Source organism: Pomacea canaliculata, linkage group LG2 (genome assembly GCF_003073045.1).
Source record: "Pomacea canaliculata isolate SZHN2017 linkage group LG2, ASM307304v1, whole genome shotgun sequence".
Classification (NCBI taxonomy): Eukaryota; Metazoa; Mollusca; class Gastropoda; order Architaenioglossa; family Ampullariidae; genus Pomacea; species Pomacea canaliculata.
This window is the reverse complement of record NC_037591.1, coordinates 29,104,798-29,119,166: the sequence shown is the minus strand read 5'-3', so window position 1 is coordinate 29,119,166 and position 14,369 is coordinate 29,104,798. Positions and strand designations below refer to the sequence as shown.

The following is a 14,369-nucleotide window of genomic DNA, read 5'->3' as shown; positions in this document are numbered from 1 at the left end:
GTGTCATCCTCCTTTTCCTCGTCATCATCGATCGTCATTATCCCAGCCTGCAAAAGGTCATCGTCGATAAATTTTAATACAGCGATGTCTAAAAATTAATTGTTCTTAATAACATTGCTTTACGGGGCCTGTCACCACGAATGCAAAACTCGGGTGGCATATGGGTCCGGATCTCGGACTGAAGAGTTAATGCGGGTTAGAAATGAGAAACTGGTACAGGGAGTATCGATAAGTGTCACGGAAAGTAGCTATATAGCTATATATACTATATGTATATAGTGTAAGTAAACGACAGAGAAAAGTGCAGCGTTCAGGTGCACTTGTTTGCCGTTATTGAATTGCCTTCAATAATGTGATAATGATTTCTTTGTTTGTCTTTTTTTCCTTTTTTTTTTTTTGCATTGGTTAAAATTGTGCATTCAGGGCTTCTGCTAAGGCTAAATTCTTTGGGGTCCCAGGGACCCCTTCTTCAGATTTTTAAGGGGTCCCTGTTCTTCGCCCGAATTTGAATGGGACCCCATTGACGAAAATTGAAGGGGTAGTTCAAACTTTTAATGCGTACAGTACGCAATTTTTTGCGTAAGCAGAAGCCCTTCTGCATATAGGTCTTGTAAAGTATATGCATATACATGCAGGCCCGTTCTTAGCCCCCGCGGGGCCCGAGGCAAAGGGCATGTGCTGGGCCCTCATAAATCCAGCAATAGCTCAATGCACGAACGTTCATGCGCGATAAATCCTCGGTGTCCAGCAGCCTTCTGTCTCCAAGCGCGTCCAGCGAGAATGTGATACGGCTGACTACACTTCCATATGCCTAGTTACCATATCAATCAAAAGCGCGGGGCCCCTTGAAGCGCGGGGCCCTAGGCAGATGCCTCGTCCGCCTGCCCCTAAGCACGGCCCTGTATACATGTATATATATGTAACTAATTTGAAACTCCGCCCAATTTTGGTTTAGAACGTTAATAGTTGAACGTTAGCATCAACGGCTGTCCACCCTTACTCCATTTAAATTTGTGTTATTATTTTTTTTTAAATTAACATCTGCATATACGGACATAAATTGTTATTCTTTGCATGCTTGCGCCTATAGCTATAAAGCCTACGTTTGATATCCTCAAAAGTCGCTGATGATACTACATGACGACGGATATGGATGATTCCCAAATGGAATATTCTCACTTTGTAGTCCCTCCGCCCCACAGTGGTCACATGATTTTTACTTGTTCAAAATGGTGTCTCTCACCCAAGTGTGAAATATAATCCACACGGTCTAATTGTTATTTTTAGCTTCGTGTACTTCTTCATCTGAAAAATTACATAATGCACTCGAGTTAGTAAAAGAAGATGGTCCGGGTTTTCAAGTGCTACAACTTTAAAGCTGCTCGAATTCTGCCTACTGCAGACGAACCTCTTGCCGTCTTTGCCTGCGATGACCTAGTCTTCGTTGCGACTCGCCAGTGCTCGATAAAAGTTTTCAAAAAGGATGACAGTGACAACTTCACAGAATGGCGAACTTTCAGTACTATATGCCTGGTTGAAAAGTTTGCATACAACAAGCACAGTACGTCTAGTTTGTGCTTTGAATAGTTTTGGATTAACTTAATTATGTCAAAATAATTTTCTGTTCACTTAATTGTTGCTCTTTATCAATCATGGTTCTGCACTCTCCCACTTTCTTGCTTGTGCTGTTTTTCTCCTACTTATCTATTCAACAACATATCAATTTGTTTTTGTTTTGTTTTGGTTTGGGTTTTTTTTGGGGGAAGGGGGGGGGTCCCTGCCAAGCCTGTTCCCAGTGAACTCATTCTAGAATTCTCAGCTCCAAAGTATACTTTGATAACTCACTAGAATATCTTTTTCCATGGGTCTTATGAAACAATCCATAAGTTTCACATTATGATTTGAATCTGGTTCTTTACATTGATTACAGAATGTATATTATGACATTAACTAAATTATTGGGATTTATTTGTGCCTCAGTTACAGATCTTATAATCTAATGTTAATTACAGAAAACTATGTTATCACACTGGAGCAGAAACGTTCTTGGAAAAGCATATCAAAGTATGTCCGCTTGTACCTGAATTGGGATCTTGACCTGCCTAAAGCATCAAAACAACGAACCAAAGTTCGCATTGCTGGGAAGTCTCATTCATTGCATGTTTCTGGCAGCTATGCCCAGCAGTTTGAAGTTATAGAGCTGCCAGTAGAAGGAAGCATCACAACACTAGATGTGTGTCAGCTGACAGGAAACTTTGCCATAGGGCATGGAAGGGTGGTAAATTTGTTTCATATCATAGAGAAAACAGTGGGAAACTCAGAAAAGACTTACCAAGATGTGGAGTCTTTTCTAGAACTATGCTGGAACTTTGAAGTAAGATCTCTATCACTCTCAGGAGAATACCTGGCCTGCTGTTCTGCCAAAGAAGTGCAGGTGATTATTATCAAATATGCAGACATGGACACTCAGAATTCACAGAAGAAAAAAAAGTCTCTTGCTGCACGTGATACAAATCTGGGCAGTGCCTATCCAGAGGTATCTGTTGCTTTCACTGTTTACAACTTTTATCAGACTTTGTTGATTTATTTTTTTTTGGTATAGTTTCTTGAACACTGCTGGAAGCAAATCACAACAAATGAAAAAAAAATGTTCCGTTGCTAAGCTGATGCTGTTTAACAGTCACTATGTTCTAATTAATACTTGGATGGGATAGGTCTGTGAAGCCTTAAGAGAATGTGTTGCAAGTAAAAATATGTGCAAAGTATATGATCATTCTCTTTTAGACCATCTTATGGAGGAGACAGGTTTATAGATGACGAACAGTCTTGTATCAATACAACATAACATTAAAAGACTTTGTTGTTTGTTTATATAGACATACATTTTTTTTATGTGGATCAGATGACATCAAAACACTCAAAGTCTAGACAAGAGAAAAATCAAGCCCAATTCCATATGGATGAGACAGAATCTTTATCTTCAAGTCCTGACTTTAGTAATCAGACATTTTTATCTTCTGTAAGCATTAGAAGGCCTTTGTCTGCTGTCAGCAGTAATCTCCACATGCATGGGGATACCAGCTGTTTCAGGTTGGTGATTTATATTACAAAAATAATATAAAGCTGTTTGAAGCTGCATCATTAAGAAACAGAAGTGGAGAAATGTTTAAAGAAACATAGATGATGTGTTGCTATGATACGACAAAGAGGCTAGAAATTAAGTAAGCTGTAAAGAAGCGTCACATGCTGAGTGCTTTTAGGTTTTGGTTTTGAATGATGATTTAAGGCGTAGAAAATACCTGTTGCTGTTTATGAACCAAGTTCTGTTTGATACCTTAGGTTCATTGTTACTTCTGTATGTTCAGTGGCAGCAAGTATGTTTTTGTGACTTACTTGCTTATGTTAATACAATGACCAAAGAGCAGCTGTCAAAAAAGCACTTTTTTAACCTTTTATTGAGAAGCAATAAGTAAACATCTATTTTTATGTTGGGAACATATTTCTTATTTGTTTCATCATTCTTGATAATTAATATTCTGTTTTTCTCCTCAATCTCATCCAGCCCATTTGTTGATGATGAATTCTACCAAGAATGGTCATTTGATGGAGATGAGGACCTGGTTAGAGACACATGTGAAAGTTCAGGTAGTCTTTCAAAGCAGATTTACTTGCCAAGTATCCATGCTGGCACACCTTATCCAATACAGGATGTGACTGCTCCTCTTCTTCAAGATTACAGAGGTAGGAGCTGATTTTAGCAGTTTTCCTTCTGCCTTAGAAGGAATTCTAGGAAAAATTTTTTCATTCAAGTATTACTAAGACACTTTTGGGTGTAATTTTCAACTAGAGGTCGTTTATCTGGCTGCATTTGTAATATACAGTAGCTGCCTCTTCCTTCCAGTTAGGTCTTCAACCTGATCTTTCTGTGGGGGTTGGGGTTTGCAGGGTGAGGGGAGGGTAAATGGTGAAGAATACTTAAGATTGTTAAGACAGTAAATCTTTAGTGATATTTTTTGAAGTATTCTTATTATGGATTCGGTCTTAATTGTAAGGTAGCAGCAATACAAGAGGAGGTAAGAAAGTTTTTATATAAAAGCAAAATATTAACTCCTTCAGCACAGGTGTATGGAAACAATTGAGCTATAGAAGTATGAAGATGTTTGCATTCCTGGGTGTGAACTGTAAGAGAAGAGTAAATAAGCAAAAATGCAACATGATTTTTATTTCTACTTAACCTAAAAATTGTCTTAAAATTTTATAATTGGATGAAATGTGATAGGATTTAGGAAACGGCACCCAGTAGTGTAGTGGTTTTAACACTTGCTTGTCATCACTGCAGTGAGTGGCTCAGGGTTCAGATCTCTTCTTGGAACACTCTATGCATACATACACCTGTGCACAGGGCTTGGTGTTGGGGGTTTTCTCCCGGTTCTCCGGTTTCCTCCTCCCTCCCTCTCCCCCCATAGTGCAATATCGCATCAGGGTTGAAGCACTTTCCTAGTAAATAAACTAACCAAACAACAAAAAAATAGGAAACTATCTAGTTTGAGGTAAAACATCAGCAGAAAAAAAACCCATTTCACTCACTATCACAAAATTTAAGCAGAAATTCATTTCTCAAATAAAAAACCCTTTTGTAAATTTTCTCTTTATAGGTGGTCCTGGAAAGTCTTCTTCTGGAGTAAGTGCCAAAACAGTCCTTTACGTTGGTGATCTCAAAGAACAAGATGAATGGATTTCAGTTATGCTGTTGCCTTCACTGGTGCCAGGTAATCATTTGAAATTTCAGGATGGAAATGAGAGAAGGACGTGAGAATAAGTGTGTGTGTGTGAGCGTGTTTTAAGGAGGGGGGATGTTGTTTTCTTGATGTTACTCTTTGTGTGTGTGAGAGAGAGAGAGATAGAAAGATGGAAAAGAGAGGTGGACATGTATGCTTATACACAGGGATATATAACAACAGGAGTAATACACTTGTCTGGATTTTGTGGGTAATGTTTCAGAGAAAACCTTTGGGACTACATCCTCAGCTGCTTGGTCAGGAACAAACCCTCTCAAGCCAACATCTCTTGCTCATCGTGGTTCAATTTGCTGTTACGTCAGTCTCCAAAGGGGAGGCTATCTTTACAGATTAAATCCTGACACAGCACTTGTATCAAGCTATCGTTACACAGATGTTGCATGTAAGGTAAAAGCTATATTAACGCATTCTAATTTTTTTACTTTGGTGCATAACTGAAACTTGACTTTACAACTTCAGTCTTCACTTTAATCTACACATTTCTGAAATGCATGATGAAATGGATAAAGATTAACTTAGTGGTCCCTAATTTGCCTTCTGTAACTCATGCAGAATACCAGCAGTGGACTTTGTCCTTCCAATTTAATGTGACAGAGTCAGTGTGTTAGCATTTATAATAACTATTTGCATGAGAGAAATACAGCTGGCAGCATGTTCAAAGAGAAGGGCATGCTTCATTGCAAAGCTGGTTATCAATGATCTGGTCTTACAGGTCGTGGCAGGCCCACACTTTCTGGAAGTCATCACTCAGACAGGCCTGGAGACATACACAGCACGCTGGGGTGCAGTGTCTTTGAGTGCAATAGAAGCTGTAGAAGGTGGTAGACAAGATCAGGTTTGAGAAAACCGGAAAACAATTTTTTTTTCTTTTAAAACTCAATCTCAGTCTGGTCAGACTGCCCCTCAGCCTTAAGTGGTATTCTGGTGCAGCAGTAAAGCACTTATCCGATTACAAAACTGTGAGAATTGTGATTATAGATTTCATCTCAAGCATACATAGTTTTTCTCTTATTTTAGTACCTGTTTAAAATAATGGACTGGCTTGCTACAATGTAAACTTAGCTGCTTCACATGCACAAACCCAATATTTAAAAAAAAAGCATCAAAACTTACTGTTTTATATTAAATCTGCATGAAAGATGTAAATAAATGTAGACTTTGCTGGTGGTGTCTAGACAAAATCAGTTGATAGGGAGCAAAACTTTAAAAAATTATTAATTTTGAAGACGTGCATAATGGAAAGTGTTTAGTAATTTTTACATGCAACTTTTCTATTACTTTCAGACATTGCAAAAGACCATGCATTCATTATGTGTATGCTTTTGCATTATTTAGATTCCCCAGAATCTATTCTACTTCTGGAAAAACTGCTGTCTAAATTTCAGGTACGCCCCCCATCAAGTCTGGACATTTGTTTGTGTGGGTTAGAGCCATTTTTTGGTGCAGTGGACATCTCACATGGCAGTGACAGCATTGCTCTGCTTACAAAGATTGATCCACAGAAGGGGTTAGCTTTTGTTTCCTGTCTGGTTTTTATGAATGATGCTAGTCTGCCGTTTACTTTAGAAACTGGTATTTGTTTTGTTAACATTGCTATATTTGTAACATGTAAGGGAAGTGGTGACAGTAACATGAAAGGTACACATCGATAGGTTTCAAAGAATATGCCATTTTTTAAATCTTATGTAAAGCTTTCTTTGCCTTGTTTCTGGATAAGAAGGTGATTTGAAAGGTGGATAAGGTCTTGTTTTAAAAGTATGTCAGGAAACAGAGATAATAAATAATTTACAAAAATAACAAACATTGACAAAAGTGTACGTGATTGGTAATGAGTGTTTCGTAGAAACATAATTAAGCTTATTTATACACACAACCCTTCCTTATCACCAACACAATATGCACACATTAACATCAAAATTTATTTTCCTGAAAATAATATTTGATGCATTAAAAAATCAATTTTTTAGTTTCTTTCAATGAAAAAATTTTTCATACTTCATAAAACTCTTTCATTGTTTAACGACTTCTTGTGGAACAATTTTTTTTTATTTAGGCAGGAAGATGTCCAGTGGAACCTCTACCTGCTGCAGTGCAGCTCAGCAGCAGATTTCTATAAGGATGTGGTAAGTTGTGAAGTATGTTGCCCTCTTCAGTGCCACCTTAGTGTTGGGCAATACATGGTTGGTCAGACATTAACACACTAGAGCCTGTGACTCTTATTGTAATGCAAACTTTGGTCACTGAACTTCTCACAAGCAGGTCACTAAACTATACTCACTTTGGGCATGCAAATTCTTTCAACAGACCATTGCTTTTTTGGACAGTTCTGGTCATGATACATCAAGTTTCCCTATGAAGGACTTGGAACAGAACAATGTAAAATACACACTTCTAGAAACAGTCAACTCCCATATATGTTTACACAAATCTATTTGGGACATATTTCAAACTCATAATGTAAAAAATCATGACTAAAGATGAACACAGGATCAATCACATTAGTATGCACTTAAACAAAATCAAAATTTCTAGCAGGTGTTATGTCATCTGTTTGCTTTCACAATTTCAGAATGGAAACATTTGTTTGCTTGCCTTAAATTTCAGATAAACTATGCCACCCGGATTCAAGAAACTGGCCCTATGTCTTACCTTCATCTTCTGCAAGAGGCTCACCTTTATCTTCGCTGGGAGCTTCGGAGAACCTTGACACCTGATCTTGACCTTATAGACCTGTATCAGGAGTCCTGTGCTTTGCTTGGAGAATTTTACTCAATGTATGAAACTAGCAAAATCCTGACAAATGCTAATTCATATTATTTGTAAAATTCTGCCCCAGTTGATATTAGTTTGTGTCTTAAATTTATTACACTACAAGAAGACGTATAAGTGCTGTTCTATTTACCTTTTGACACTTAGAGCAAAAACTTAGAGTATGTTGCCTGGAAGTATTTACTGATTGTTTGCCTGTGTTTCAAATATTTGAAGACAGGCTGTCATCATGATCCAGACACAGACTTGATCTACACTATCTTATCTTGACTTTTCTCAGGCCTTACCAAGAAGAATGGGATTTATGTCTGCCATACTACAAAATGTCATGCTTGAGTGTTACAGACATTGTGAGACAAGCCATTCAACACAGAGAACATACTAAAGAGGTTTGCAGTCTTCCTAATTTTGTGCATAGTAATACTCATCCTAAAGCAATAACAGACAAGCTCAAACTAGTGAAAAGCTGCAGGTTTTTAATAAAATGACACTGATCAAATTAAAAATTTCTTCTGTGAAGATTTCACTCGATGCTTTTATTAGAGTTTGTTTTTGAGTGTTGGTAAAACTGTCCTTGTTAAGGTTTCATTTAAGATGGTATGATAATTTGGCTGTCAGTTAAGTTTTGAAAATTATAATGTTCACAGTCTTCGCATCTTCAGATAGCAGTTTAATTCATGTGTGTGGGCAAACACACAAGTATGTAATTATAAAACATGCATTGGTGAAAGCACGTTTTACTACATCTAGATAATCCAGTTTTTTTGTTGTTGTTTTCAGCATACACCAGTGTATGTGTATGGAAGGGGTCTGATTCATTACTTAGACTGGGTGCTTTATCAGTCTGACATATCTCTTGATCTAAGACAGGTTTGTTATATTTATAATTTTTGCTATATCCTTTTGCTGTCACAAACATCTTCAGGGTAAGGGAGTTTTATCTTCACTCTCTTTATGACAGCTTAGAAAGCACTTTAAGCAGTTGTGATGAATGTAGCTTTAAAATGAACACAACATGGCACATGTTTGGGCAAACTAGAAATTAATTTGGTGGCTGATAGTATTAGTGTAACGATTTAACCATATTATTTGCTATCCTAGCAGTGCAAAATACTGAAAACTGTTAGGTCCCATAAAAAAATATATAGGACTCATACAATTCCACAAGAACCCAAGAGTTTTCAGTATGCTTCGTAGCTAGAAATAAATTTGTGTATGTATTTGTTTGTGTGTGTGGGGGTGTGGATACACTTGCATGTACATAACCACATTTAAAGGTTCTTAAAAAACTGAATTGTTTGATAAGGAAGTTGAGTGATAAGAAAGTGAACATTGACTGAGAAGTTTTCTTTTATAGGATATCGCCAATGCTATTCTTCACATTTACAGTCAAACATCTCCAGAGTCAGTTCCTCTACTCATTCTGTACTCAAAGCTACACAACTTTAGCCCAGGTATGCATTTCTTTTAATCTGTCATTTTTTTCAGGATGGGACACATTTTGGAAAGATGGTAAGGACGAAAAACTATGAGTGAAACTGATGTAGAGATATACATAACAGACACATGCACATGCAAAGATTAAAAAAAGGAGGAAAATAAGAGAAGAAAAACAGAGAAAAATGTAAGTGCAGATCAGAGGAAAGGTAAAACTGATGGGTTGGTAGTAGAGGGGCTTGGGGTAAAAGCATAATAAATTTGTGTTACTGTGAAGCACAGTTCTTGATAGTATATTGCTATGCAGAATAGCCCTTGTAGTATGTTTCATATCCGTTTATGCTGTTCTTGTTTTATTTTTAATATTTGTTCTTGTTCATTGTATGAGTGTGTGTATATATATATATTTAACAGAAAATGCACTGCAGTCACTCTCAGACTATTTCACATTCAAGGAATCTAGAGGGGAGATAATCAGGTAATATTCCACTTGCACACTATAAATGTTTGCTGCTAAATTGTTTATAATTTAAAACTTACTTTAACAGGCCAGAAGCACTTTGTAGATTAAAAACTTCAAAGAAATACTGTTAGCAGTGAAGAGCTGTGTACACAGATTATCATAGGTTTAACAGCAACTAATGAAAGACATTTCATTACTAAAGCTTAGCCCTTATTTATGGAAATATCTAAATCATATTTCAAAAAGCAATTATTTATTTGAGAGCTAAGCCATGTAATTCAGTGTAGTGGGAAAAGTGTAAATTTTGGGACATGCTCTAAAACTCTGCATGTCTGCATAATCAGGTGAATTCAGATTGTTTTTGTCTATGTGTACAAGTTTGGCATGGCTGTTGCAGCATTCAAGACAGACTGGCCCTTGTGAAAGTCCATTTACTCATGTGTGACCCTCAGGCTGCAGAAATTGAATTGTCAGCACTTGACAAGGTAGAACAGAAATTTTTATGTCCTTGATACTTTTCTTTTGTTTACAAGGCCAAACTTTCCTGTCTTCAGTACTTTGATATTGATTTCTCTACTGGATTACGTCTTACCTCTTTGGTGCCAAAATTTCACCTGTATGTTAGCTGAGGAGGGTATAAGTTGAATCATTTAGAACTGCTTTGGCTCCATCTTATCTTCTGTTTACATGCACCCAGTTAATTTATTTGTAAAATGTACCCTCTTCTGCTAAAGTGGGGTTGATCTTAGCTTTTGTTGTGCAAACATGTGACTGCATATGAATGTGTTTTTGCATGTGTGCACTTGCATACATTTATGCATTCATGCATGCTCATGTCTGTGTGCAGGAAAAACTACTTAGTATATGCACTTCTCACCCTCAGCTAATTTGTATAGAAGAGGATTTTACTCCTCTTGGGCAGGTAAGTGGAAAAATTTTACAAGTATTGACAGCTATTTCCTTCTTTTTATTCCTTTTGTAATCCTTCCTTTCCATACTCTTTTCTTCTTTTATACCATTACCTTTATATTTTCTCTCCAGTTTTACCTTTTGAAAATCTCTACCACATGTAACACAACCAGGTTATTATCAGTAATTTAATTTTATTTTTCATGAAGTATTTTATGTCATTATTTTTTTTTTCCTTTCAGTTGATATAAGTAGTATTTGGTATTGATAAAAACTATAGTATAAGTAGTACCTATAAATAGTTCAGCTATGATTAATATTTTAGCTAGGAAAAGCAAGAATGCTGCCTATGATTGAAGATGTATGAAACTTGCTGTCTGCCTGCAGTTCAAAGAAGAAACTTGACAGACTGCTTTTCTCCCTAGAGAATCAGTTCTAACAGTCCATTATTCGAGACTCAAGACATCATGACATCAATGCATATTTTTTAAATACTTTTTTTGTGCAGCTTATAAGACAACACACCACAACATTTCTAATGAGACTGTTGGCAGAAATGCTGGGTAGTGGTACTATTATGCTTGATGCCTGTCTGAATCTTTTGGAGGTAGGTTTTACATTGACTCATTCAACAGGTTTTAACTGGACTCACTTTAATGTCAGTGATAAAACATTACATAGGACTTTCTGTGAGGAGTTAGCGATTATGTATTTGGTCAGTTCCTCCCAGAGAGTTTACCTTGATGGCTGGTAGCGATTATACATTTGATCATTACTGCCCAGAGAGTATATCTTGATGGCTGTTTTAAAAGTAGCTATTACCAGAAACTATATTTATGTTTAAGGCAATTAGTCTTTGCCTTGAAGACAGCCAAGAATGAAAATGTCATAAAATATAGAACGACTCCTCAAAATACGAGCATCTATCCACTAATTCTCAGACATAAGAATACTTTATGTCAAGATGGCTTCATTTGCATCCTTGTTAGCATTGAAGTGTTTTCATCAGATGTTTTCATCTGTCTTTGAAGCTGTATGTCCAGTGAGGGTATAATTTTGATTTATTTCTTAGAAAAATATGGACATTCCAAGGTACAAAAACAACCAAGTCAGAGAGTTTTTGGAAATTGTTTTGAATGGTATGCAATTCTTCAGTGACTTTAAATAGTTTATAAATTTGTTAATTATTCTTTTGGTGTAAGCAGTGTTGTTATTCGAAACTTTTAGGAAAACCTTCTATTTGATAATTTAAACCTAAGAATTGAGCATGTCATTTATCAGTTCCTGATTTATGCAAGTTCAAGGGTACTGTAAAGTTTTAGGAAAGCTTCATCACAATTTAATATTCTTTTACAATGAAAAATACCAGTATTAAAATTTCAAGCTTTATAATTTAGTGCACATGAAGCCTAATAGTTGTAGATTGTAGTAAGGTCAATAAGGCTATTGGAAAATGTGATGATGGTAGACACAATGATTTCTTAATATTTATTATGATTGATAAACCAATAACAGTACTGTCATAACCTTTAGGGAAGTAAAACGTCAGCCATATTTCCTGTCATCTTCATTGTTCATTTTTACTGGCATAATTAACTCAGTTCCTGATTAATTATTGAAATATGTTCCCTTTAATTTCAGACAACAAAAGGAAGTTCTGCTTTGCTGAATGTGGGGTAAGAATTGTTGCCTTTCTTTTATATTTCAAATTAGATTTTTTTTCATCTGCATTTACCCCACTTGCATTTCAGTACCTTTTTTGAAGTGTTCCATGCGCTGATTTTTTTCTTGTTTTCATTCCAGAGTATTCTTTGTAGGATGTACATACAAAGATTACTGCTGGGATGTGAGTCGCAGACAGCGCGACAGATTTCAAGCCCTCCTTCAAAGTTTCAGCTGGTAAAGGTTTATACGAGTATTTTGGTCTCAACAGAAGAGCATTTTTATTTAATGAAAAGTCTGATGAACATCAAACAAATGCTGTAATTTGCATGTATCTAAAATTCAAAATTTTGTATAGATTTTCTCATTCACAGAGATTTTAAACAATTCTTTGAGTATCATATTACTTTTTAAGCATCGTAAAATAAAGTAAATATAAATATAAATTTTGTAGAAAACTAAAAAATACATTTTGCATGTACTGCAGAAGCGCCATTCTCCTTTAGATCCTCTGCCCTTCACCTTAAGTAATTGAAATATTTGAACTGCAGCCAACAGGAAACGGGCATTTTGCAGCCCGATATACTTGGCTAGACTACATGCCCCCTGTCAATGACCCATCTGGTCTGTTGCGCCCATGCCTCAATGTCTCCATGGCGATTCCTGGTGGCCCTGGAAATCGTATTGGGAGCACACCTCTTGCTGTCCATGCAGGAGGAATGGGACACAAAGAATGTGTTGATAAAGATGAAGCTTGTACGTGTACCTGTGCCTTTTGCATTCAAGACCTGCTAAAGCTACAGGTATGAATTCCTCTCATTTAGCCTTAGATGACAAAAGAAATGTTGGCCTTATATTTATTTTATTACTTTCAGTTTACTTTCTGCATTCTTCATTTTTCCCCCCCTTGTTCTGTTTCTACTGTTTCCATCTTTGATTTCTCTAAGTCTCTCTGTTTGTTTATTCCAGTCACTGCTTTGTAGTCAATATGCAGATTACCAGCTGCAACAGGAAATCATTCAACTTATACAAGGCCGTCCTGACATGGCTGGATGGGACTCCATCTGGATGTTGTGCAAGCACAAGGCTCAATCCATGGATGTGGCTGAATTTGCTGTTGACCGGTATCCTCACACAGTTGCCAAACTAGCATCTTCCACATTTCGCCTGGACCTGGAGAAGGTTGGTATAAGCCTTCATGTTAATTATTTATGTTGCCAGGTTTTGCAAGAGAGTATCAAAGCCTGCTTAACTTTATCTCAGCATGCTTTGCACCCATCACTTTACAGATACATTACATGATGAAAAATACTGGTATGTTACAGGAAAAACTGTCATGAATTTTTTTAATAACCATGGATGGGTTTTATGTCTGTGGAACAATTAAGGCTAGGGTCAGCAGTTTTTATAGATTTTTAGACCAGGTAGGACGAGATGACGGCCAGCTGTTGATGACCAATCTGATATGTTAAGTGGCAGTTTCTGCTTCGGTGTCTGGAAGAGAGGCTTCAGGAGACAAGTGCCAGCACTGAAATCAGCCCCAGCAGCTCCACGAGTACACTGCAGCAACAACTGCTAACTGCTTACAAGGGTGGGTGGTCTTTCTCTCTCACTACTCCATCACTTTTCTCACTGCTGTCCCCTGTCTCTCATCATTCTAATCAAGTACAACACTTAATTACGATTGCATGCATGCACAGAGTATATTACAGGGAGGTCGAATATGTGTTCTGGTGGTATATCATAAAGATAAGACACATTGCAGTGTTTACTTATTTGTTGAAGTAGCCTGGTCAGGCACATAATAAAACATACAGGAAGTTATTATGCGGCATTGTGTTTGTGTATGTGTGCAAACAGATCATCAAAAATAATTCCTTTCTGACAGATGTGTTGGACGAGATGGCAGAGCTTTTCTCACCAGAAGAATTTCTAATGGCACTGCCAGAAAATGGTAGCCTCAACTTTCTCTTGCCCTTTATCACTCGAAGTCTTCAGCGGTTTCACCTCTTACAGCTCAAGAACCTCATCATGACTAAAGGAAAGGCTCTGCTTGAGCAGCTTTAAAGAGGATGCAATTAACAAGCTTCTGACCTGATGTCAGTTTCTTCTTCTACAAAATATATTTTTGTATTGTTTAATTTACATGATCATATTGTTGTATATGATTGCTGTTTGTGGACCTCGTTAGGAACAAACCTCAAGGACTGTTATGAATTGAGCTAAATTGTTTAATAATAAATAAAAGTTTAATATTATTTTCTTATTTATTATATGCATTAATTAATATGATGTGCTTGCATTCCTATATGTAAAGTGCCTTGAATCTG

General features: G+C 36.7%; 1 protein-coding gene across 1 annotated transcript; it reads left to right on the top strand.

Moving 5' to 3' along the window:
- The first annotated feature begins 1,209 nt into the window (after positions 1-1,209).
- LOC112557032 (Hermansky-Pudlak syndrome 3 protein-like) lies at positions 1,210-14,369 on the top strand. Its single transcript, XM_025226598.1, has 24 exons — positions 1,210-1,561; positions 2,013-2,536; positions 2,903-3,090; positions 3,563-3,741; positions 4,656-4,769; positions 5,002-5,186; positions 5,512-5,634; positions 6,185-6,306; positions 6,853-6,922; positions 7,404-7,573; positions 7,849-7,957; positions 8,349-8,438; positions 8,926-9,022; positions 9,420-9,483; positions 9,866-9,953; positions 10,316-10,390; positions 10,886-10,984; positions 11,450-11,516; positions 12,019-12,053; positions 12,181-12,276; positions 12,591-12,842; positions 13,009-13,221; positions 13,513-13,630; positions 13,928-14,369. Exons 1-24 carry the CDS (start codon positions 1,345-1,347, stop codon positions 14,104-14,106), a joined length of 3,474 nt encoding a protein of 1,157 aa, XP_025082383.1. The 5' UTR covers positions 1,210-1,344; the 3' UTR covers positions 14,107-14,369.

Coding starts and splice junctions, on each gene's coding strand:
- LOC112557032 (XM_025226598.1), top strand. CDS start 1,345: ATGGTCCGGGTTTTCAAGTGCTACAACTTTAAAGCTGCTCGAATTCTG. Junction 1,562..2,012: donor GTTTGCATACAACAAGCACA/GTACGTCTAGTT, acceptor TGTTAATTACAG/AAAACTATGTTATCACACTG. Junction 9,484..9,865: donor TCTAGAGGGGAGATAATCAG/GTAATATTCCAC, acceptor TGGCTGTTGCAG/CATTCAAGACAGACTGGCCC.